Genomic DNA, 25,556 nt, shown 5'->3' on the forward strand with positions numbered 1-25,556 from the left:
TTAGAACTCAGAATTGGGATTTATTCCTATTTTGTTGTTGAAAAACCTCAAGCACTGAAATGCCAGGGGAGGGAAGGCTCGGAATAAATCTGCAGTAGGCACGGTTTGGTTTGAAGCAGACTGTCTGGCCATGGTGAATTAGGCCATGGCACAAGGCTGAGCTCCTCATGTGCAGGTGATTGCTGTGATTGCAGCCCAGCAGCAGCTGGGATTGCCAGGGGAATCAGCTCCCTGACCTTCCTTAATTGGCAAAACCAGGAGTGTTCCTATAAAGTAAAAGCCAACACAAAAATGAGGAGCAAAGGTAAATAATAAATCCATGTATTGTCAGTTATTGTATTTGAAGGGCACTTGAGCTCATTGGTTTGAAGTGTTGAGCCAGAGGACTTTAGAGCTGACATTTCTGGGGCCAGAGTGCAGGGAAAAGGGTTGGGCACAGGCTGTGGGGTGACAGCAAAGCTGCTCTCAGGAAAGCTGCTGGGTGCTTTAATTTGTTTAGTGGTCTCATGTGCCAGCTGCAGGTGTCTGTGTCCTGCACTGTAGTGTTCTCTGGGGGAGCAGCAATCAGATCTTCCCTTGTGCTCAGTGGAGAACCCACTATCCTGGGTTTAATATCAGTGGGCAGTACACTGTGGACAGAGATCAGAAATGCAGAAAACCTGCTTTTATTTGGTGATTCGTGGCATTTTCACATGGAGTGTGTATTGTAGGCCTGTGCTGGAGAACCTAAAGGACAGAGCAAAACTTCATTCACTTCTACCAGTTGTTCTGATGCAAGACAGTATCAGCAGCGCCTCAAGTTACCATCCTTATTATTAATAAAATAGGTTGCCTTTTTTGTGGCTCCTGAAGAACATTCCTTGCCATCTACCATGGGCAGCTGTGAGAAAGAATAATTCCCCTTGAGCTCCTGAGCCCACCCTCTCCTCACCTGGCAGCGTTGAGGCCAGAGCAGCTGTGCCTGCCTGGATCAGCACCTCCCCTACTTCTCTGAAGGGATGTGGAAGAGCTTCAAGCTGAGGTGTGAGTTTCTTGTCACTCTGTGCAGCATTTCTGTTTACAGTACTGGAGCCTGTAACTTTAAGAATGTAGCTTATATACAAGGTATGCTAAAATAAATTAATAAAATGGGTTTTATTCATTCCAATTGCAAACTTTGTTTTGCTAAAAATAGGTCCTGTGCTTTGAGCATATTAGCTTTGTGTGTAGCTGTCTCTGCCCTTCTGGTTTAATGTCATTAGCCAAATCTGACTTTCCCAGACTATTTTGTCCTTAGACAAATCTCTCACTATATGATTTTTTGCATTATTTTTTTTTTAATAGGAAAGGTAGTGGTGGGAAGCAAATACACTCTCTGCTTTAAAACATGAAGAGATAGAATTAAAAGCTGCCATTTTCCAGAGCAGGACAAAACGGTTTCCAGCTCTTGGCCTTCTGAAAGCGTATGGAGCCAGGGGAAATGAGTCTGTAGTCGCAAGAACAAAGAGCCATAAAATTCTTAATCTTCTGGAAACAGAAAAAATTCAACATGACCTCTGCCTGGGTGGGATAAAAGGCTCCACAGGGAAGTCTTGTTTCCCATGGATGCAGCTGTCCTGTCTTCTGGTGTTGCTGAGGACTGTTGGGCAACTGGTTTGAAAACTCAATCTGTGTAGAGCGTAACTGCATTAATTCCAGTATTGACCTGGAATCACATTAATTATATCTGGGCCTTAATAATTGTTGGCTTCAAGCTAAAAAGGCAAATTGATTTCATTGATGTTAAAAATCCACCTTGGTGCTAAAGCCATTGAAGCAGAGAGTACTGGGAAGGGCACAGTGCTAAAACCAGATTTGCTGTACACACTGCATTTCCTTTGAAACTGAGTTTAATTAGGGTGTGAGGTGCCAGATCCTGAGATGTTAAATTAAGTATTTATAATGTGTATGAAGCAATTCAAAAAGATCTTCAGCACTTTTGTGACCAAGTCTGTGGCAGCTTTTTTATGGAGTATTGCTGACTGAAAGCTAAGTCAGTCCAGGAAAAGTGTTCATCAGCTGTTCCTTTGATCCAGCCAATTGTTTTACTGATACCTACAGTGCTAATTAATTCCCAGCCTCATGAAATGGGGACTCTTGTCTCTCATCCCAAAGCAGGGAATTAGCCCTTAGCACAGCACATGATTTTTGATTATTATATCACAACCTTTTTGTCAATAATGTGGTTTTGAAGGTAGAAAATCCCAACTAACAGTGGTTTGTGGCTGTTCCCTATGCAGACTTTAAATTCTGGTGTTTGCAGAGGCAGCACATGGTCAGTACAGCCCAAGGGAACTCCTGTCATGTTCGGAGTGTGATGCTTTCACACTGTCAGGCCTAACAGTGCCAAAAAATTGCTGAGACAAAAGCTGACATGTGGGAGGGGCCCAGTGGTGTCCACATCTTAGAGTTCACCTGAGGCTTTCTTCCATTTCTGTACTGTGTGTGTAAGATGAGAACACTGAAGAGGCTTTTTTGGGAACAGACTATATTGTCTTTAAAGCATTAATCAGGCAGATACTTGGAAGGCAGTGCTTGAGGTCCAAGTCAATTTCTTCTAGTCAGAGCAGTTCAGTGTGGATGTTATTTCTGCACCTGAACAAGCTAATTATTTTGGGAACTCACTGAAGGGTGATACCTGAATTACCGGGGAAAGCTGTGACAAGGTTGGATCTGGGCTAAAATGATGATTGTTACCAGATTTTCCTGCAGTTCTGTAAGAGCAGCTGAGCCTGCACTGTGCTGCTCTAGTCCTTTAGCATGTTATTAAAGCTGCCTGGCTTCTCTTATTGAGTTGGATGCACTCTGGCACCAATATGTATTACGTATGAGTGCCTTATGTGTTTAAAAGGCAGAGTTCCTCCAAGATCCTGCCTGGAGGGAATGAGTCCAACTGACTCAATACTTCTAAATCACATCTTTATAGAAGAGGAAATTCACCCTTTGGTTACATTATGGAAGAGAAGCATTTTAACTGTAATCACTCCTACAGGAAGAGTTTATACTGTAAGAGTAATGCAGTTTGCAGTGTGACTGTGGGTTCAAATGGAAAAGCAGCCCTGGCAAATAACCCCCTTTATAGACCTGATGCAGCTTATTTGTAGCTACAGTTCTGGATATAAAACTCCCATGTGAGAACAAAACCCAAGTGAAAACAAATGGGACTTGCTGTGAAACTGCACAGCTGCTCTGTCACATCTTCCTTGGCGGCTGAGAATGGCCGGGACTGTCCTGCTCATTTGTGTTATTTCTTTGCCCAGGCCTCCTGCTGAAGCCTCTGAAATTACACTCTTGTAACTGCAGACAGAAATTTGCAACATGTCTGTAGTGACCAGCCTTGAACTGCCAGTGAATAAAATGCTTCTGAAACTTCTCATCAATTCTACTGCCCTTCAGCTCAAACCCCGAGGTGCTTTTGTTCCCTATTAAAAGCAATTCCAATTAGGGACCAGAGCCCTCTCCTGTTGGAGAGGCCCCAGCACAGCTTTACCAAGGGCTACCCTAATAAAGGCTTTCTGACTTTGGTGTTAACCCCCATGTTCAACAAATGTTTGCAGCAGAAATCATTTCAATTCCTGTTAGAGCAATTTGTCAGTACAGGCAAGACTGCTGGAGGGGTTAATTGTAAACCTTTGTAAAAATTAATTACTGATTAGTGTTTGATAGGCTGAGGTTTAAAAAAAAAAAAAGGATAGACCATTATGAAGAAGACAAAAAGGGTTGGTGTCTTGTATCATAGGAAAATCTTGGTAACTTGGACAATAACTCCTAATGGAGAACTCCACACTTCCTAACTTCTCCATTTTTCTGCTTGTGACATGCAATATAGATGTGAAACTGTTGCCAAATGACTTTTCAGGAGGAACTGATCCAGAGTAAGTGAGGAAGAGAGTTCTGGTGTTGCAGGTCTCCTGTAATCGTGTACCTTTTACAGCCAGACAACAACAGAGGGCAATAGATCTCTAGAAAAGATCGCGGCTGCAGAAGGGTTTCCAGTCGATCACGGTGATGGCGATTTCGGCAGCTCTCTGCACGGCCTCGCTGGGATCATCCAGACACCGCTGAAATGTGTCCCTGTGATCCAGCAGTGTCTTGCGGCCCTCCGGCAGCTCAGCCAGCAGGGTGAGGGTTTTGATTGCATTCAAACGCGCTTTGCTGGTTTCCTCAGCAACCAGCGTCAGTAAAGGTGGAATGGCTTCAGCACCCATGGCTGAGGATCTCCCTGCAGGGAAACAAACTGGCTTTGAAATGTGTTTTGACATCCAATCATCATCCTTTTGGACTGACACGTTCCATTCCCTGCCCAGCTACAGCTCTGAACAGCCCTGCAGGTGCAGTGCACAGAGGGAGAACATGCTATTCTTTCGGAGACCAAGGTTGGCTCACAGCTGTTTATTTTTAAATAAAAAGATCTTTCATGGTTAACTTTATCTGCCTTGCACATTAGTATTTCATTTGCAACAAATTATCTAAAAATATATGAGCACTAAACGATAGAATAAACTATGTTTTGGAGGGGGGTGAGATGAGTGGAGTGTGTTGGATGCCCTTAAGAACATCTTCCAGTCTTTCGTTTTTAAAAACACTTCAAAGACCAAGATCCTCTCCTGAGTTGTCTTTGGAAGCCCGAGGAAGGTTTGCAGAGGAGGAATGGAACACAACTGCTGTTATTGAGTCTTTTATGTCTAATTACTCATTCATCATACTGGAGATTTAGCAGTTAGTGTTTTCTGTGTCACGCAAGTTACTTGGGAGAGCTACAGCCCTGATTAATATTCATTGCTCTCCCAGCTGTGAGAGAGGAGCTGCCTCTAATCACAGAGTGTTTCCAGGGAGCAGCGCTCCTCTGCTGAGCACCGGTGATTCGGTGTAGCTCCAGGTTTGTGGATCTCTGTGTGGTCTGGACTTGAACGGAAAATGTTCCCCCTCTGGAGGGAGATGATGCAGGTGGGGTAGATAAAAACTTCCTGACCTACTTAGGGGAATGAAATGTGAAATATCCTGTCCCCCCCAGGCACTGTGACGAAGCAACAATAAAGACAGTTACCAAGAAATCTCCCAATCTTCAGAGTTTCTTGATGAGCACTAACACTGTCAGAAACCGAGGACTTGGGGAGTAGGGGGTGAGTGTTTTGTTATTTAGTTGCCCTAGAACTGGATTTCCACGAGATACCCCAACAGAATTGCATCTGTCTCTCACCCTGAGGTGTAATAATTGCAAACATCAGCGCTCCTGCTGTGCCAGCTTGAACTTCGGGCTGTGTGTCTTGCAGCAGGCTCACCAGCACAGGAATCACCCCTTCTTTGCACACCGCAGTTTTCCCCTCAGCATGAGAACTGTGGAGAGAAGATGGTGAAGTTGCTTTGCTGAGCCTCTGGCCACGCGTGGAGCTCAGCCCCGGCCCCGGCAGCACCGGCACAGGGACTGTCCTGCCCGGAGGCACAGGACAGGCTGCCCAGCCCCGAGGCACCCCAGGGGATGGCTGTGCCTGTGGCTGCTGAACCCTGAGGATACCACCCTGAGCTGCCTGGACGAGCTGCACGATATTTTCGGTTATTTTTAGGTGCTATCTGGATTTTTAAAAAAAGTTTTCTGTGGTCTGCTGGACACTGATGGGCAGCTGCATGTAACAGGATGGAGCATTAAGGGTGTTGCTGGATCTCATTGCAACGGAGTTACAAACCTGGCTGGTGAAGCATCTAGAGATTTTAAAACCTGCTAAATCAGAGGGCTGAAATGAATTCTCCTCCCAGATCACTTTCCTCTCTTTTTTTCCAGCCTCTTTAATGAGGAGAATATTTAATGTGGCCCAGCCATTGCAGGGACCTAGAACATAGCTCATGTCCATATTTCAGTTGCATTTTGCTTTCTTTCCATGACTCACATTAATTATACTCTTTTCCTCTAAGACTGTTATTATAGGACATGAGGAAATGTGTAGTGCCAGTTGATTTGTAAACTACATCATCTGCAGACCTTTTTAAACTAGACATTTGTTGAACACTTATTATATTGTCTGATTGCAGTACACCAGACTTAAGTTATTCCTTTCATCCATCCTCTGATACACAAATTTAATATAAAGGGTGCTTTTTCTGCTCCATCACTGTTGTATGTGTCAGCCTGTGGCAGAAAACTATTTCTGTCTTCGATCACAGTGAAAGTTTCCAAGGACCTCTAATTTTCTGAGAGAGAGCACTTTTCCACAAACATAAGGGAGATTCTCCCTACCTCCATAGTGTGTCAGAATCCTGTTTCTTCAAGATTTTTCATGCAAGAATTTTTTCCTAGCAGTGCTGTACCAGGAAAAAATCCTGATTCCACTGCCAATATTGAAAACAAACAGAAGGAGAAGGAATGACTGATCAGCATCTGCTTTCTTCAATGATTTATAGCAGTTAGGAATTTTTTAAGCCCCATGTGTCCCATTTTGCTTTACCCATGTGTGCATTCAAGCTGATAGTGCTTTACATGTGAAATGTGGCTGCTTCAGTGTGCAGTGGAACACAGCTGTAAATGAATGGCATTTATTTACTCCTGGAATTAGTTCTTTCTTGGACTTAAGCATTGGAGAGGTTTCTTTACCTGATTTCCAAGAGGACCCAGGCTGCTTTGCTCCTGATGGCTGTGGAGGGGTGTGAGAGCTTTTCCTTCAGCACAGTAACCACACCAGCTGCCAAGGCTTCAGAAATCTCCACACGGAGACAGTTGGAGAGTGTATCAAGGATCAGCTCCTGGATCTCATCCAACTCTGTCTTCAACTTCAGGACCAGTGGGGGAATCAAAGCGGCCTGCAGGACACCACCAGCCCCTGCAGAGGGGACAGGGAAGGAACGTGGATGAGAGCTGAGTGTGGTTACTATTGCTACCTGCACCTGGAATATCTTCAGAGGATCAAAATACACGTGGGAACTTGTTTCCTTACACAGAAATGGGATTGGGAGATGGAAAGTACTCCAACACTGGCCTGTTTATAAACGTCACCTTAGCATTGCTTCTTTGGGAAGCTTCCTCAAAACTCCTCTAAAGAAATCTTTCTTTGATGTTCCCAGTTTCGCTATAATATTTCTCCCAAAATTATCCTTGCAAGGAAAAAATTGGAAATATATACATACATTACAAAGTCACCTTCTATGAAGCCTTTCTAACTGTTCTCTACATGAACAGTTGCTAAAAGAGGCAGAAATGTTGGCCTTTAGAGCTCGTTCTTTGATTCTCCTTGGTGGTTTCTCGAGGGGGGAAGTCAAGATTTTGGGAACTGTCAGCTTCCTCACACATTTCTTTGTAGTAGTTCTGTCAGGGCAAAAATTTAAATTCTGAACTTTCCAGCAGTCAGTACTCTTGCACTGGCTCCTAAAATATAACATCAAAGGCAGAGAGATCACAACTTGCCCTGCAAGTGATGTCTTTGCTTTGAGCAATAGTCTGATTTGTACCATTTCTTACCCTTTAATAAGTCAACACTGCAACAGCAATGCCAGGGGAAAGCAGAACGTACTGTCCACGAGTAACTATGTGAAAACAAAATTCTCCAGCTTGTCTTGTTGCTAAGACTGATTCTTTGGTTGCTATGAGAAATGTGGCTCCTCTCAAAGTGATTCATATATGGTTAGATAAGGAAGTTTTGTGGATAGGAGTCATCAAGGTATTTTCAAATTAATCTCCCAGTAGAGACAAGTGGGAAAGAGATTTTAATGACCCTTGGTAGTGCATAGGAGAAATGCCTCACCTTGATAATTGGGTGAAAAACGGGATTCTAACCTAGAGGTTGTTCTGCTGTACATATTTCTGAGGCTTTGCTAATACTGAATAACTTCCTATGTCACTGACTTATTAGGATCCACATTACAATGCCAAGGCAAAGAAATGCCTTGGGGTGATATTACAGCTTTATTACCTGTACTGCATTTGGAGGTCAGTTTCTGTGAGAATCTCAATAAATAAGGAAAACCAGTTCCAAGACAATTCACTTTGAAGGCTAACAGCGTTTCACAAACAAGGATTTCTCCTTGTGCCAGAAAGGCAAAGCAAAGGAAAGTGAAATAATATTCTTTGAAGCTGTGGTTCTGTGTGTCACTACACAGGGGAGTTGGTGCTTTCACAGTGAAAAAAACCCAACCAACCCTGTATTGTTCCCTGGAGGAACAAAAGAAATTTGTCAAAGAGTATCTCCAGCCCATTTTTACTGTCCCTGTGGAAGGATGTGATAAAGAACACCTGCACTATTGCTCTGGCAGAGGACTCTGTTGGAGGTCCCTGGGAACGAGGCCCAGCTCGTCCATCAGCAGGACAAGGATTGCTGGGGTTTGGATTGTACATTATAGGTATAGAAAGCTTTTGGCAGGTTAGACAACAGCAGGAATATGTCTGGGAATTCTCCATGCCTTATGGAATGCCAGGCAGTAGGGAACCCACTAGTGAACTGTTCCCAAGGAAGCAGATTAAAGCAGTTAAATCATATCCACAATTCCTTTAGCCACACTTCCCAACAGTCTTCTGAAATGACCTGTGAAAGACAAGATTTTTCAAATGCAACCTTTTTAACTCCTCCCAAAGGTTTTATTGAAAAGAAACTGTATGGCCTGAGTGCATGAAATTGTGATCTCCAGACTACTCACAGTCACCACATGCACTTCTAATTCTGGGTTGCTGTGGAAATCAGTACAGAATCTCAGTTTGGGGGGTACAGTTTCAGAGGAAGGGTAATAAATCAGAGGTGACAGACTCACACTGCCTGTCACAAGCACCTGTGTGTAGCTTTAGCTCACATGGACCCCAGTGTTCCTTGGGCCAGTCCATAAGCAAACCCTGTTTGCACAGTGCAGCCACACTCTGGTTTGAGCCCAGAGAAACCATTCTTTGATTTAACTTCACTTTCCATCTGTCTGTAACAACAGTTGCTGTAGCATTCCCTTTCTGCCTCCTTCGTGCTGGGAGATGTACTTGACTCTTTCCTATTTCCTATTTCCTTCCTTGCTTTCAAATACTTATTAGCCATTTTTTAACCTGCCATCTTAAGTTTCATTTTCACTTTGCCACAATTCCCTATTTTTCAGGACTTTTTCAGGGCTTGCTTGCTAAGTTCTCTCAATTCTCTTGATCACTTTATCATCATACAGTCAGGAAGTATAACCAGCATTCAGGTTTCACTTCTTTGTGTCTGGATGTTTCAATTATCTTTAATATATTCCACCAATACATTCATCCAGCCAGGGCTGCTTGCACTGGCCCTTGGCTTTATTCCTTCCAGTTAATGTTTATTGACTTTCTTTGCCTCAGTCATCTCTCATTCATTGCACTTCATGTCTTCTTTTGGTGCTGGCCTTTACTACAGTCCTGGGTGTGAAACCCAACAAAGCCACTTTGTGTCTGTGTCCCTAAGCTGATGAGATGATGTACAGTGTTGTCTAGAACAACTTTGATTTTGTGCAGCCCAAGTAAGCAGTATTTATTCTGGGGCTACTGGTGCTCATTTTGTCTGGGATACTTGGGATGTTCTAATTTATGTTTTTTTTAAATGGATTTTGTTTTACCAGGCCGGGTGCCTGTACCAGGAGCTTTCTTGTCTACTGTTTTTGTCAGGCAGTCTGAGCTCAAATGCTGTCGTGCTACTAGAGGGAGCTTCCCAGATGTAAATATAGAAACAAAGATGAATTGTTTGACCTTGTCAAAAGTCTCAATGTGGTGAAGAGAAAGAGGGTGGAGAGGAAAGGCCATCAACAACAACAAAAAGAGACTACCTAACACTGAGACTGAAATTTCCACGTGGAAATTCGTCATGGTTTTCCCAGGGGAACCACAGGTTGAAAGGTCTAGGGAGGGAAAAGGGAGGAGGCAAAATCAGTGGCAAGTTGTTTGGGAGTCACTTATAAACGAGAGCAGTCTCAGTTCCTTGGATCTTAGTGAGCGAGCAACAGTCCTGTAATGAAAAATACAGTGGCATCCTCAGGATATCGACTTTTTCATTAAAATACTGCCCTTGCAAAGGGGATTTGTCTATTGCAGAGAGTGTTCTACATACCCTGTGCCCAGTGAAGTAGTTGGGAAAAATGGTTTCAAAATGCAAATAGTTGCATTTGCAGCTGCAGAATTAACGTCATTATTGATCTGTTTTTCTGAGAACTTGTAATCTTCCCTTGGGCTGCTTTTATCTGAGCACTCATCTCTTCCTTCTCATAACTCTCTGGCTGCTCTCATTCTCTCTTTCCCGATTTTTTTTCAAATAGGCCCAAAGAGAAGTTGCCATTTATTCTGTTCTCTCAGTATGGCTGCAGGGCATGTAAACAAGTTAAATTTTGTTGAAGACAAAGGAGTTATTTACAGTACATAACAGTGGTGTTTTGTTTTGACTTTCAATTACATAAATCACATTGCAAATCCTTTTCCTTAAAAATGCTGGTTTTCAACTCAAAATGTTTGTTTTGGTCTGAAGCATGTGTTTCATGCATGGCCACAAAGTGATGATTAGTGTAATAGAACACAGAAAAATAATATGGAAACACAGATTCCCTAGAATATGAATCTTTGTTGGCACCTCGGATGTCTCTCTGCGACAGTCACACAACTGTTTGAAATGCTCAGGAAAGGCATTTGTGCTTAGGAAGGGGCACACAGGAAAAGCAAAGCAGAGCCATGGGAAGGGAATGTGCTGCCTGGCATCACAGCCAGCTGGGCCAGCCCTGGGGGGAGCTCACTGACTGAGGAGCCAAGTGATCCTGACAAAACTCTCAGAGCAGCAGCTCTCTTGCTCACCCTGCGACAGTTTAGCACCATTTCAGAGGGAAGAAAGGTTTATCACCCTTGTGAGTGCCCCCATACATCACAGACACTGGCAAACACAGCGCTCAGGTGATGCTTCCTTTGTGCCAAGAGTGATACCTTGAGTGACAAGATGAGCACAGGGGATGCTGCCCCTGCACACCTTCCTTAATGACTCCTCGCTCACTACTGTTTAAATGGAAAAAATATAATTTATTCTGGGAAGATCTCTGAGTCACCTGTCACAAGAGCACAGTTTATGAACCCTGTAGTAGCTTATTTAATGTTAAGATTCAGCATTTTGATTCTCAGTGCTTCCAGCATTATGGCTGTGTCAGGGAGTAGATTGAATACAATACTGGAAATACTGTAACACTGGGCTGAACTTTCTGGTGAGTCTGGAGCAGGAGGCAGACCACATTCAGTGAACTACAGCTCACCTGCCTAGAACCCATCAGCTTCACCAAGCCTTCTACCTGAAGAGGAGAATTCTCTCGACCTCTTTGAAAATCAGAATATTTTTCTCTTCTTTGCAAGAACTTTTGTCTTCTTTGCAAGTTCTTTGTCTTTCCGTGACAATTGAACAGGAACAAACAGCGGTGTCCCAAAGGATGACTGTGCCCAGAGACAGAGGCCACCTCTTATCTGAAAGGACTGAGGGGTGGGAAGTCTCTGTTTACATGAACTGAAGAGCTACTGGGATATTAAGAGAAGTGAAGAAAACACTGCAGAGATTGGATCAGACTAGGAATAGGAAACAATTCTGTATCAAACCATTTCAAATGGGAGTGTTGGCTGGATGCATTTATCCCACTGGAGCCCTAGGGATTCACCAGGTACAAAATCTCCTCAACAGTAGTGCCTGTCACATGCTCATTAAAAAAGGAAAGAGCTTTATAAAACTTTATTAGCTTTATAAAAGCATTATGTGATCTGCTTTTGAAGCCACTGAGAATTTTTCCAATACTCAGGGTCTTGGGTTGCTGTCTGAATGAAAGATATGACAGAAATTAAAAAGTCAGCAGTATCTTACAGGAACACATAATGTGGCTGCCTCTAGGGATGATTTAAAAACCCAAAATGTTTCCAGCATTAATAAGGAACAGGAAAGATTGCTCTGATAAACAAAAGGTTCCTAAGCCTCAGTAAAGAATGAAAGATATTCCTGCATATCTTGTTTTTGTTTTTAGAAACTTTGCTTTAGAGTGTGTGCAATTGTAATATCAAAGCATCACTGAAAAAATTAACATAGAAACTATGATATATCTGCATTAGCTTCTCTGGTATAATTCAGAAATCCAAGAAACAGGTTACTTTAAAAAAATATATAAATTGCCATTCTGATAGTAATTAAGACTGCCTGTGGCCACCTGCCTGAAAGGAGTGGGTTTAACTGTTTAAATCACTCATGGCCAATGAAAAGATCTAGCTAAAGAATAAAACATCTCAGTTTGCAGAATGTATTTTATCACATCTCTAAAAACTCCAGGGATGAATTAGACAGAATGGACTTGCGTTTCACATAGAAATTTTCCAAAATGAGAAATAAACCCTGGGTTTTGTTTTTGTACAAGAATCACCTACAGTCCAAGATCAATAAATGACCAAGGCAAGTCCCCTCATTCTGACTGATGGCAGTGTCACATCCTTCAGTGGGAAATCCCTCAAAACGCAAAGGTGGAAATAATGCAATGTGTTCTCTCTTGTGACAGTGCATAATCCAGCAACTGTGGATTGCTGCTCATTCATATGGAATCTGAAGGCAGTTTCCAAAATGAAAGCAACTTTTCCTGAAATTATGTTGACTTGTTATCATGTACAAGAAAGCAAACAATCAAAATGAAGGTGAAATAATTTTTTTTCCTATTTCTATTTGCCTTGTCCTGCACAGGATAAGCTGTGCTGTCTTTTCCAGGGGTTTAATTCAGCCTTTCTGATCTTGCCGATTTCACCTCCTTTTTAAGCAAATTTCTATAAGTTTTCTAAATTTCTAACTTCATCTCTAGACACCCTCATGGTCATCCTATGTACCCAAATGTGTGAATGCATGTGCACACACACAGCATGCATTTCTCTGATCTTCCATGCAGACTGATCACACAAATTGCTCGGACTTTATTTCTCTGACAAAATATGATTTTTTAAAAGTAATCAAAATAAAAGAAAAAATTTGTAAAAATTCACTCAGAGGGTTAGGGTTTTTTCTTGTTCTTTTACATGAAGAAGGAAATGTCACCCTGAAATTTATTAATTTCCTCTACAGGGAAGACTTTGCCAAAATACATGAAGGAAGGAAAACAGTCTGACATGTGCACTACTTGTGCCAAAGTCCTCGGATCAATAACTGCAGAGAAAATGAAAGCCTTAAGATAACTACTCCCAAAAAGCTGAGCCTCAGCCACTGAGGCTATCCCATTTCAGATTTTCCAAGCCAGAATTTGTCCTTTTGTTTCTGCTGGTCAGTAATGGACATGTCCAGTTCTAAGGTGAGACTAACAGGGACCAGTGCAGCCTTTAACCATAAGAGACTCTTGAATTTCAGCTTCCACAAATACCCACTGTGATATACAGAATTCACAGCAGTGAATTTACTATGCCTGACAGAAAACATTCAGAAGAGAACCTGGACTGGCACGTCCACAAACTTCAATCTTGGATTTTGTACTTTATACCAAGCATGTACATCAAGTTTTAACAGTTCCTGGAGCAAGTTTCACTCCCAGAAAAGCAGATGCTGTGAGGTGAACATGACATTATCAGAATGACAAATGTTCATATGATTATTACTTCCATTGTAGCAACTTTTAGAGATTCCTGGGGAGAAAGGTCTGCCTTGTCACAGAGGTTTGTAAAGATGTGTGAGAGCTCATTTCCTACAGAGATGATTGGCTGGCTGGGGTGGAAGGACTGGATGGGGAGGAGGGAGGCAAACATTTGTATCAGGCAAGTCAGTTGAACAGCTGAGAAACCATTCAGAGCCATTTTGCACTAATAAAAATAGTTTTAAACTTTTAAGTCCAACTGTCTTACAAGCCCCTAATGTGAGAGCAATACACAATTGCAAGTTTTCAGAACTTCTGCTGAGAAAATTGGTTGAAAGAAAACCTTTCCTCTTTTGGGGCAGAGAGCCAAATAATTAAAGCAGCGTGAACAAAATTCAAGAAAGAGTTTTCTCCACTATCTTAAATTTCTATACCTGGAAGTTATACCTGTGCAACTGGAATTCTGCATTTCAAAATGGCATTATGCACCCAAGTGACCAGTAGAGCATCTTGGTTATCTTTATCTTCTGTAACCAGTGAATTAACCCCACACACACTCAGGCATTAAAGAACATTTTTTTCAGTTTTTTCCCTTAGGAGAAATATGTCATTAAGATGGTGAAAGTATTCTCTGAACTTCCATAGTACTAAATGGCAATCCATCAGAAACAGAGGTATGTGAATGAGAACATTTCCTATGGAGATTTGATTATACTACTGTCAAACATTAAAAATGAGAGCCTTAAAGCAACCAAATATCTAGAATTAATTATGTGTCAGATTCTGAAGAATTTTGTCCTGAAAATTAACATAAACTTGCTTTGAAGATATGAATCATTGCACAGACTGAAAACTGAACAGACTTAAAGACTGCAAACAGTGGTAGAAGACAACAGGAAGAAATGAATAGGAACATGAATTCAGTCTCATTGTAAGCACTTCTTTTTTACATCTTCTCCATTGTTAGAAGGGTGGGAGATTTGTTATGTTATTTTAAAAATGACCTGATAGAAATTATAAAGAAGGAGGAACTGGAGAAATTGTAGTGCTGACATATCCACTGCTTCTATTTGATGGTCAGGCCTGCTGGCAAAGCTGCAATAAGGCAATTTTATCCTACAGTTCACACTGCTTCCACTGGTGCCAAGATGAGCACAATTGACTGGTGAGAACTGATAAAGCCTCCTGAAAAGAAGAATAAAGTACTACAGGTGGGTGAAATCCTTTTCTGCTTCAGATGCTCTGGCTTGGCAATTTTGTTTGAAATGAGAGCAGAAAAAACACATCTTGATTGGAACCACAGGCCCAGATGGCTGCACAACGTGAGTGGAGCTGGGTGCAAAAGCAGATTGAGCCTCCCCTCTCCACTCAGACCTGCTACTTTGCAGATTCCATGTTTTCCATGGGAAGCCATCTTCTTAGGGAAAACTGCTTTCTGCTACTCAATGAAAATTGCATTCTGACTAAGGATCTACAACGGTGCTTTCCAGTGTCTTTTATTTTATTTATATTTATTTATATTATTATGTATTATTTTATTTTATATTTTATTTCAAGTGGTGAAAAATTCAAAAATCCTAATTGAATACAAGCCTTCCAAGGTGTGGGCTGCTTTGAGGATGATTTGTTTTTTGAAGTACCTCCCTAGGAAATATTGGGCACAACAGCAAAATGAAGCTTTTACTTAACCTGGACTAAAATATTAGGTCTAGCTTCTGTAAACATGCCAGATTAAGCATAGGCACTTCAACAGTCCTACTTATGTGTTTATCTATAAGAACATTATATACAGAGGATTCAAAACACTGCTAAACAGCAACAGAGAACACACTTTGTGTGCCTGCTTTGTACTTTATAGGTGGGTTGCTAGATGGATGGGAAACTCTTAGAGTTTATGTAGGTGCAAAATCACCTGTGGGCCTGATGTTGAATAACTGGAAAATTGTCTGAAGTGATTACATAGTCCTGACTGCAATATTCCAAATTTACTGGACTGGCATTTGAAGTCCCCACAGTAAAGCTTACCTGGATGTTCCCAGCTCTTCTTCCAGAGCTTCCCAAAATTAGCTTTGTGTTCTCAAAAAAAATTGTCACCCTTTTTCTTTTTATTTAATTACCAAATAATTGCTGTTAATCAGGCACAAGGAGGTTATAAAACAGATAAAAAAATGATGCCTGATGAAATTGTAGTTATATCTTGTGGTTCTTACATGAAGTGGAATTATCATGCTTAAAGGATACAAGAAAATGTGAAGTCCAATTATAACATTTTTTCTAAGCATCTATTAAAATATATATAATTATTCTGAGTGCCTAATCTGATACTTCTTCAGCTGGTAAGAACTTAAGTGGCAAAACTAAATATATTTGAAATCAATACACTCATTTTTGTTTGTTTGTATTACAAGAAAAACAGAAAATCCCACTAAATGCCCTACCCATGTCCTCAAGTGGGAGAGACCTACTTTAAAGTCACTCTTCAGTGAATATTTAATCATTCTTATGAAGTGGAAAACCCCCAACCACGAAGATTGCAGGAGGGAATAGGGTACCCTAAGAATAACCAACAACCTGTTGCTCAGACCACTTTAACAGAAGATCTGAAATGCTACAATTTGTTTTAAAAGCTTTGCCACAAAAAAATTCCTGGCATTCTTTAATTGCATCTCCTGGGTGTAATTCCCAAACATCTCTGTATTTTGATCTCAAGTGATTTTTTTTCTGTTCAACCTTCACAGATCCTTTGTTGTACACTTTACTAAGTGATCCCAAATTTGGGTTAACATTTGAGGGGTTTAAGTTTGTTTTTTACCCTCATTCCTTCGGGGGGTAAAAACCAGTGAAAATTGAGCAAAGAATACTTTAATTCACCTTTTTTTTCTCTTTTTTAAATAACATTAATATATAAAATAATATAATAATAATAATGCAGCCTTGAAGGATGGGCTCTTTACAAAGAGTTCCTTTATCTTATTTCACAGCATCACTGCAGCTTTCTTCCCATGGAGGCTCTGAGGGAATAGGGGTGCATGGATCCATCCCAAAGCTTAGGATAAGCAAAGACTGCTGCGGAAAGTTTCCTGCACAGGAAAGCCAAAGTATCTTCCACAGCTCTGGGAGAGCATTTCTCCTCCAGCTGCTGGATTTAATGTTTGTTTTTCTCAACTTGGCTTCAGTAGCAGCTGAAACAATGAGCTGCAAACATAGTAGGTAGATAATAGAACTGTGAAGGAAGGGATTGAAGCACTCAATATTTGTAGGGTTTGGTTGCTGTTTTCTTTTTAGAGAAGTTTCTTTTTAGTTGATTGTGATATTAGATGTAATACATTGTCTGGGTTCAAATGTCTCTCATGATTTGCTCTCATAGGAAGAGTAAACTGCTGATATTAAGAAAAACCCTCAGTTACCTGAAGGGTGAGAGAAGATAAAAGGCTGAAATCCTGGTAGGAAGTGAATTTTCATCCTAAATGATGAAGCCAAATGAGGTCAGGCTGATACCACCTGATAGAAGGTGCATTCATGATTTTTCCCCCACCATCTCACAGTCACTGATACAAAGCAACAATATATCAGATAGATATAAATATCAGATCCAAATCATCTGTACATGATGCTATTTTAAAATTTTCCACGTGAGAAAAATGGTTAAAAATAAAAATACAGCCTTTTTATTCTCCTTTAAATGTTCTGTTCAGTTCTTCATGCTGAGAGAATCACAGACCTGTCTATAAATATCTAACCCAGATCTACAATTACTTGTTAAAAAGAGTGTGTTTGGTAGAAGATTGAATGAAATACAAAATGTCTTTTATTATATTTTTATTACAGACCAGATGTGGCCTCTCAATTTACCCTCTATCATTTGGAGATGTACATTCACCAAGAACATTGCATGTGTGCATATAAATATTTTCATGTTGTCATGGTATAATAAAGGGTAATTGATTTGAAAAATCCCTATGGGATTTTCCACTTAAGAGCACGTTTTTGTTCTAGCACTATTGTCTTCAAAATAAACATGTATGAATGCATCTATTTTGATTGATCCAGCAGAAAGCAGCAGTAAACAGGCAAGGCTTTGGCTTTTGGTTAATGAATAGCCCTGGCAAGTTGAGTGAAACTCGTGCAGCCAATGGGCCCAGGAGATTTCGGATGCTGCACCTCAACAGTCCAATGCTGCTCCCTTCAAACTCAAGCCTGCTCTGGTGGGGCAAAAATGGTGACCCCCCTGACACAAAAGAGGACATGGAAATCCAGGCAGATTGCCACGGGTCCCTAAAATTACTATTTATATTTCCACGCAAACTATTCACTTTCTATAGTTATTTGTGTGTGTTCAGTCTATCTCTTTACAAAGCACAACATTCAGAGTTCTGGGCTGAGGACCTGGATTTCTGTGCTGTTTGACTTTGGCAGTTAATCATTTGTCCAGGCTATTTGGAGACTTACTTCTCTTTAAATTCCTGTGGGAGTTTAGCTACATGTAATGCAATCAATACATGCTGAAAGGCTCTAATTGAGAATTTCTGGATGCAGGACAAGGTAAGACTGAAGAAAACTTAGACATATCTGATGAGGCATTTTATGTATGGACAAGTTGGTTTTTAACTCTGCCATTAATCAACAGCAACAGGAGGTGTTGAAATAATAACCTCTAAACTTTCTCAGGTACTGCATATTTGTAATTCCTTCACTGCCAACATTTGATCTATGCTCTGGTGCCTCCCTCAAAGCTGGAGGAAAGCAGGTGTTTAGTTATAGCAATGGGAAATGCTCTAAAATTGCTCTCTCTGTAGACAACATGCAAACGATGATCGTCCTAGCCAGGATGATGGTGGTTGCTGCTTTATTTCTGCCACAGTTGGTTAGTGTGTGGAAGATGCCTTTTCTCACATATCAAGTACTATACTAAAGATACATGTAATGTGACAGTTTCTATAGTAACTACTTGTTCTTTATGGAATCGCAGATTAAACCTGTACACCTTGTTATTGTTCTTTTATCCTATTATCTAGACTACTCAGTTACCACAGATACATTTTTTTTTATTCTATTCCCTTGCCAACATAACTATATCAGGGATTTATACACTTGCAAGTAAAGAGTATATACGAGAAACAAGACACTTAAAAGTTTTAAATTGACCACTGTCTGATCTTATAAATGCACTGAGATATTTGTGCATGTCTATTGAAAGCTAAAATTTCAAAATAAGAATGTGGGAATATTTTTATTGAAGCGGGTCAAAATTATGGTTTGAATATTATTGTTTTGCTGGGAGAACAATGCAAGTTATGTATATGACATTTCTTTTCTAACAAATTTTACTAGAACAAATTTGCCAGTCTAGATGTAGTAGCAAACTCTTCTAATGGAAACATCTAAGCTTCCTTATTATTGGAAAATTTTCTCTGCAGGGTATACTGATTTTTACATGAAATTATTTCATTATTATAATTTGTCAATGCTACAGCTCTGCTGATAATATCAGTACTGGAAGTGATACCATTTACAGGAATCAGATGCTTTCTGCTTTGTATTATATTAGCGTTTTTGTGCAAAAAAATGCCTGCATCCCGTCTGTGTGAGAGTCTCTGTTGCTATCTCCAGCAGAAGTGTATCAGTAACAAATCAAGCTTATAAAATTAGCAGTGCAGGGAGAAATCAGCTACTTGATCAGGGCTGCAGATTCAACAATGCAACTAGTATTGTAGCCAAAAGGAAAAAAACACTAGGAAAAATGTAAAATATATATTGGGCAAATCCATTAATGAGATAAAAAGAAAATTATACTCATCGTTAATTAAAAAAAGCCGTAGTAAATTACACGTACACAAACGCAAAAGGCAGGGGGGGAAAATCAGAAAAAAAGATACGCCCGGTACCGAGAGCAACTGAGTGATGGTAGAAGCGGAAAGCAAACAGTAGATAAATTCCGCGTAACTAAAGAAACTGTTTTTTCTCCCTTTACCCTTGACCGTATCCTTCCAACATGTATGTGAGCGGTTCTCCCTAAAACACGCATTGTGAGATCAATCCTAAAAGTCCTGCAGCTGCCGGAGCGGGGCCGCGCTGCAGCGGCCCCGGGTGCGGATGCAGTTGTGCAGAGGCAGAGCCCGCGGCACGTCCGTAGCCTCGCATTATGTAACGCGAGTGCAACGGAGCGTACGAGCCGGGAAAGAGCCGCGAAGCGCTCGCCAACACCCAGCTCCTTCTGCGCGGCGGCGGGCGGGGGCTGCGGCGGCTGCGGGCCCGGCCGCCCCCCGGGCGGGAGCCGGAGCGGAGCCGGAGCGGAGCCGCCGCCCCGCCCGCGGTACCCCCGCCGTTGGCGTGGAAACGGGCTGGCGGCTCCGGCTCCTCCTCCAGCGCCAGCGCCGCGCTCCCCCTGCCCGGCTCCCCGGCGAGAGCGCGGAGCACCTCCCTGTCTCCCGCGGGGGGCCGCCGGACAAGTGCTCCCACTGCCGCCTTCAGAACGGCCCGGGTTTTTCCGGTTGTGTTTTCCAGGGAGAAGATGGGAAAGGGCAGGTTCCTGCTCCTGCCGGGGCTGCGGGGCTAGTCCCTGCGGTCGTGGTGTGTCTGCTCGGCAAATCGCAGATGCTGATGTGAAAAAGGGCCAAAGCAGAGGAGAGGCGTCAGTGGATGCGAGCGTTTGTACTGATGGATTGAGGAGGTGGAGGCTGCCTGCCTGGTGCTTAAGAGGTGAGTGCAATATTCCGCATTTCCTTCTCTCTTAAATCAGTTCAGTGGTGAACATTTCCAAAATAAAAAGGCACTTCTAAAGCAAGAAGGAAAAGATGTCATTTTGAAACAATAAGCTATGCTTCTGCTGGATAAAAAAATACGAGTGTCACTGTGAGGTAGGAACATTTCGCTGTGTGTAGACAAAAAATAGTAAGGGGAGGCAGGCTGCTGATACAGTGAAAATGACCTTCTCAAGGGATACTGGCCTTCCATGAGCTGCTGCTTCAGCTTGGGCCCTTTTTCCAAAAATTAAGTGCTCTCCCTTTCCTAGCCTAAATCGTAACCCATTGATAGCCAATACCTGAGCCTTAATAAGATCCGCTGCGTTCCCTTAATGATTCAGAAAGATAATCTGTTAGATTGTGCCTGTTGGGAGAAGAACCTCCACGCTATGTAGCACCTCCTCCCAGGGAAATGCAGCCTGGATAACATTCTATCAGAAAAGACTCCTGCTGCCAAATTTCGGTAATAAATCCTCCTGGTAACAGTCTCATCTGCTCATTGGAAGGATGTGTGGCTCTGCAGAGCCTGGATGCATTCCCTTTCCGTGTGTGCCCATGCATGTGAAGGAATGAGCAGGGTTTATATTAATCTGCACCTGTGGACGGCTCCCATCTGCACTTGTGAACAACAAGTTTTTTGGTATCTTTGCATTTGCATTTTGGGTGAGTGCTTCATACACAAAACCCCCAAGCCTCCAGTGTTAGCTGAGAGAGCTGCAGACAAATAGATGTCAGTTTAATTTCTGCTCATAGAACTGATCTGATCTGCTTTTGGCTGTTTCACTGTAGAAGCTGTTTAACGTGTGTTCTTGCAGTATTTATTCTGCAAGATATTGACCTAGCTCAACATTTTCCTGGGAAGACTTGACAAAAAAATTACTAGTGTTCCCTCCAGCATTTCTTTATATTGGTTTATATCAATTTCCTGATAACCTCACACCCACAATTTGATTTTTATTTGGGCTCAGTATTTCGCGCCATTGTGGGTCACACCCTTCGGGTGGTCATCAACATTTCATCTATAAAAATTACAACAGCAGGTCAGGTGCTGTGAATACCTGCTGTGGATCACAAAGGGGCAAAAAATGAGTGTGTGTTTTGGACTTAGGGGAAATTTTTTCTGACTTTATGGATATAGATGTTCAAAGTCTGAGCTGATGCCTTAGGTGCTGTTACAGGCAGAAATCCTCACTTTTCTTCAACAGGCACAGATCTGACAGATGAACAGACACAGCTCTGCAGACCAGAGAGTGTTTTGCCATTAAGTTGGCTGTCTCCATCAAATCATTTGTTTGGAAGCTATCATGCAAAAAGCACAGATCCCTGCCCTTGGATAAAGGACATTATCAGAGGAGAGGCCTATGTGTATAGAAGGATGAAGATCCAGTCTTCAAGAAGCCAGTGACAGGTATAATCAAAAGAAAACCTCTTAGTTGTAAGGCATATTTAGGACAAAAACTCAGGCTATCTTTCATTACCAAAGCACTGATTGCATTTTCAGAGAAGAATCCCCTTCTCTGTACACATGTATGTTTACAAGGAAAAAAAACTGATTAATTCTGTGTAAGCCATGGAAATTTCACTCTGACAATGGACCTTAGAGAGAGGAATAAACTCTGTGTGCCACATAAAGAATGCTACACCTCCAGCTGACATTATGTGCTTGTCACTTCACAGGCCACTGGTGAACAGAGTTGAATAAACCTTCTGGAGGTTCTACCTTGAATTTTGTAAGCCTCCAGTACAGTTTCATGTTTCAGTTGCAGGCCTTGGTTTTGAATTTAGTGGTGATAATCTAAAAATAACCAGCCAGGTAGCTGTGAAGGACTGAAATGGAAGTGTTCTGGTTGTCTCAGTTCTGATTATGCACTGATGGAACAAGGTATGTTAAATTTGAAGAAGCGTAGACAGAAACAAAAATTTGTCCCTTCTTAAGGAATCTACCTGCTAAGCAGTGGGGAAGGGGATAAAGATAACAGAAAATTCAGTAGGTAATAAAAGCTCACATCCTTAAATGATGAAGTCAGCTCTTCCTCTCCAGCTTAAGCAGATAAGGATTTGGACAGCAGGTAGAGCCTCGGTTGATACACTAGGGTGAGGCAATACAAGGGAGCAATGTCTTTTTCTCTTTCCCCCTCCATGAATTAAGGGAAAATACTTTCAATTCCTTTGGGTTAAATCACATTTCAGAAGAGAATCTTCTGATTTATGTAACTGAAAATGAGAGATGAATCTGACTACTTCTGCTAAAGTTTTGGTCCTGCCTTCACAGGAGTCGCTGGAAGTTTTGTCACTTATTTCAGTGGGAGAGAGCCCAGCACACACAGTTTCAACAATCAGGTTCTCCCTTGCCTTTAGGAACAACAAAGTTGAACAGTTTTACAGTTGGTTTCAGTGAGGTTCACAGTGAGGCTCAATAACAAATTCATTAATTCTCTGCTTGCATCACAAACTGAAATTCATAAATTATCAGTTATTTGAATGATGCTTTTTTTACTGAGAAAATGGGAGTGTTATTCCCAAGTTAAGGTTGACAGTACCCACCCTCAGCAGTAACAGTTTCTACACAAGCAATCAACTATTTTCTTTTATCTAAGAGAAAACTTACTCAAAGGCCCTTAAAAATCAAAAGCTTGGCCTACGTGCATAAAATCATATTTACACTTAGAGAGAATTATCCTATTTTTATTTAAAAAGAAGGCTAAATTTTGTTCTTTGTGATCCCAAAATATCCAGAATAAATCCACATCCATTACTAGTTATAACAGATTACCTTGAGAGGATAATATGGCTTCTATTTTGTATGTTATATTCAAAGTTCACATTTTTATTAAATTTTCCAGAATTCAAGAGTGGTGATTAGGAAGTCCAAATTTAAACTATTATATGATGAAAGAATAAGGCCAGTTGGGAAAAACAATATTGTTTCAACCAAAATTGATTCTCTTTGCAAGGTTCCCTGGCAATTTAAGGTATGTGGAATGGACAAGATGAGAGAGAAGGGCTAAATTCAGTTTGATTTATTCTACTATTGATTCAGGAGTTGATACATATTATCAATTTAAGTTGTTTTAGCTTTCAAGTGGAATCAAGGACAGAATTTAACCCTTGACATGAAGGCTACAGAGGAAATACTCTTCTCTGAACTGCTGCTTTCCCTTAACACTGAAGGGCACTGGTGGAGTTGGATGGAAGGAACAGATCAGTGATGGGGCCATCTCTTCCATCCTACCCAGACTTCAAACATTGGTTACTATTAAATACATTTTAACAAAACACATGATAAACATTCAGAAAGACAGCAGTCTCATATGTTTGTTGTTTTTTTACTTCTTCAGCTCTGAGCATTTTCTGTGGTTCAGCAAAAGCTCAACTCCCCTCAGAATCCCATTTTATTATGTACTATTGGACACCCAGTGAATCATTAGGGAACACAGTTTTACCCAACAAATCCTATTTGCCTTTTGTTTTCTCCTTAAGCCCCTTATATTAGAGAGTTGTTTGTTCCTAAGCCATCACATCAAAAAGACAAATGTGATAACATTTCCACATGATTCTACATTGCAGAAATAACCTGTTGGATTACCAGGCAACATCTTGGCCAACAGAAAAATTTAAAGAGGCAAATCCAAAAATTCTTCCTTTTGCTCACATGAGACAAGAATAATGATCAGAAAGTAAATAATAATTTCATAGGAACTACAATTGCTTAATCTGTTATTTTTACAGTGGATTTATTACATAGCAATTGCTTGGACTTGGCAATTGGAAGGAATTATTCCCATCACTTTCAGATGTCTATAACATGGACATGCACGTATGGAGCAATCATTAAGGCTTCCATTTTAGCTGGTGGAAGAAAAAGAGATTTCTTCATTGGAGTTACCCAGACCAGTTTCTGATTGCCATGTCAGTGTGAGATTGAGCTGACCTCTGGAAATGACAGCTCCTCTCCACTGCCTCCGAGGGAAGCACCGAGTGAGCAGCTCTGAGGTAGCCACCTACATGCAGATGCTAAATCTGCACAGATGAATCCCACTCTTACTGTCTTTAATGTAATGTTTAACCAAGCTTTACTAGTTAATTATGAAGATATTTTCATGGTTCACCATAAATATTTGTAAGTCATAATGCAGTTGCCATTCCCTATCTCCCAGCCCTGTTTTCCTTGATAGTGACTGCGCTGGCTTCCTCCTCGGAGTATCTCAGCAATGTTATTGGTCATGGCACTGGAAAGGCTTCACTAGAACAGTACCAGTAATCCAAATCTTTTATCAGTTTTTCCTGGTAATCCAGGCAGTATTCTGGCATACATTCCCAGTGTGTTTCTACTGGTTCTCTGTGCCTGCTTTCTATATTTTCAAACCTTGCCCAGACACCTTTATCTTCATAAACGGCACGAACACAAATACAATTAGGCAGCATAGCAAGTGTTGATGTACAAATACAGTTGACACAGTTGTGTTGTGGAAGGAAACAACACAGTGGAGCTGAATTGATTACAATTCAGTGTCATGGCACAGTAACAAAAGCCCAGCTGGGTGTTTAGCTCTGAGAGGGCTTGCTGTTCAGAAGGGGTACGCACCTGGTTATTATATTCCTTCCTTTAAAAGAGAAATGTGTGTATGACTTGAAAAGATATTTACCTACCAGCTAAGGGAACATCTTTCTGAAGATAATACAATTTGTGCTATTAGGCTGGATTTTTCAAGTGAAGAGTTTTGTCTCTGAATATTACCAGTTCAAGTAATATAATTCAAATACTGGAATGTTAATAAATATGATTTCTTTTGGATATATAATATCTGTTGATACATATATATACATTAGAATATTTTTTTAGTTTGGATGTCATATGAGTAAAGAAAGACCAGAATATTGGCTATTGCCCTCTCTAGTGTTTATTTTACAGGAGAGGATTCAAACAAATACTACAGGAAATATAGTTTACATCATTTAAAGCACTCAATTCAATAAATTAATGCATATGATGCTAACCAAATCCATCACAAACTAAAATTTTCTAGAATTAACACTGTTGCACTGGAGCATCTCTCTGTACTGCCAACAAGTTGATTGTTGCAACAGGGCCTTGGCAGGAAGATTTTCTCTCAAGATCCCTTTCTGTGCCCGACCTTTTAAATTTGGCAGTTCAGGGTACCACAGTAGAAGCCATTTTGTGATGGGGAAGATATTCATATATTCTTACCACTGCTAAGGATCTACTGAGCTTCCATGCTGTAGTGCTCGGTAATGGTAGAACCTCACCTTAAT

General features: G+C 41.1%; 2 protein-coding genes across 4 annotated transcripts in view; one reads left to right on the plus strand and one right to left on the minus strand.

The window, feature by feature from the left end:
• RSPH14 (radial spoke head 14 homolog) overlaps positions 1 to 25,556 on the minus strand; it is a 75,696-nt gene continuing 50,140 nt past the window's right edge. Inside the window, exons 5-8 of one of the 2 annotated variants that reach the window (XR_015277702.1) lie at positions 6,605 to 6,830; positions 5,219 to 5,355; positions 932 to 4,240; positions 1 to 266 (exon numbers count right to left, since the gene is read on the minus strand). Coding sequence is in view for 1 of the 2 variants with exons in the window: in XM_023937673.2 (XP_023793441.2) it covers positions 3,981 to 4,240; positions 5,219 to 5,355; positions 6,605 to 6,830 (623 nt within the window). In the remaining variant the exon portion in view is untranslated. Of the gene's footprint in view, positions 4,241 to 5,218; positions 5,356 to 6,604; positions 6,831 to 25,556 lie in introns of both variants that reach the window. The other variant, XM_023937673.2, reaches the window with a different exon arrangement.
• GNAZ (G protein subunit alpha z) overlaps positions 19,846 to 25,556 on the plus strand; it is a 49,642-nt gene continuing 43,931 nt past the window's right edge. Inside the window, exons 1-2 of one of the 2 annotated variants that reach the window (XM_023937672.2) lie at positions 19,864 to 20,238; positions 21,488 to 21,690. The gene's annotated coding sequence lies outside the window, so the exon portion shown is untranslated. Of the gene's footprint in view, positions 20,239 to 21,487; positions 21,691 to 25,556 lie in introns of both variants that reach the window. The other variant, XM_023937671.2, reaches the window with a different exon arrangement.

Source organism: Cyanistes caeruleus, chromosome 18 (genome assembly GCF_971803275.1).
Source record: "Cyanistes caeruleus chromosome 18, bCyaCae1.hap1.1, whole genome shotgun sequence".
Classification (NCBI taxonomy): domain Eukaryota; kingdom Metazoa; phylum Chordata; class Aves; order Passeriformes; family Paridae; genus Cyanistes; species Cyanistes caeruleus.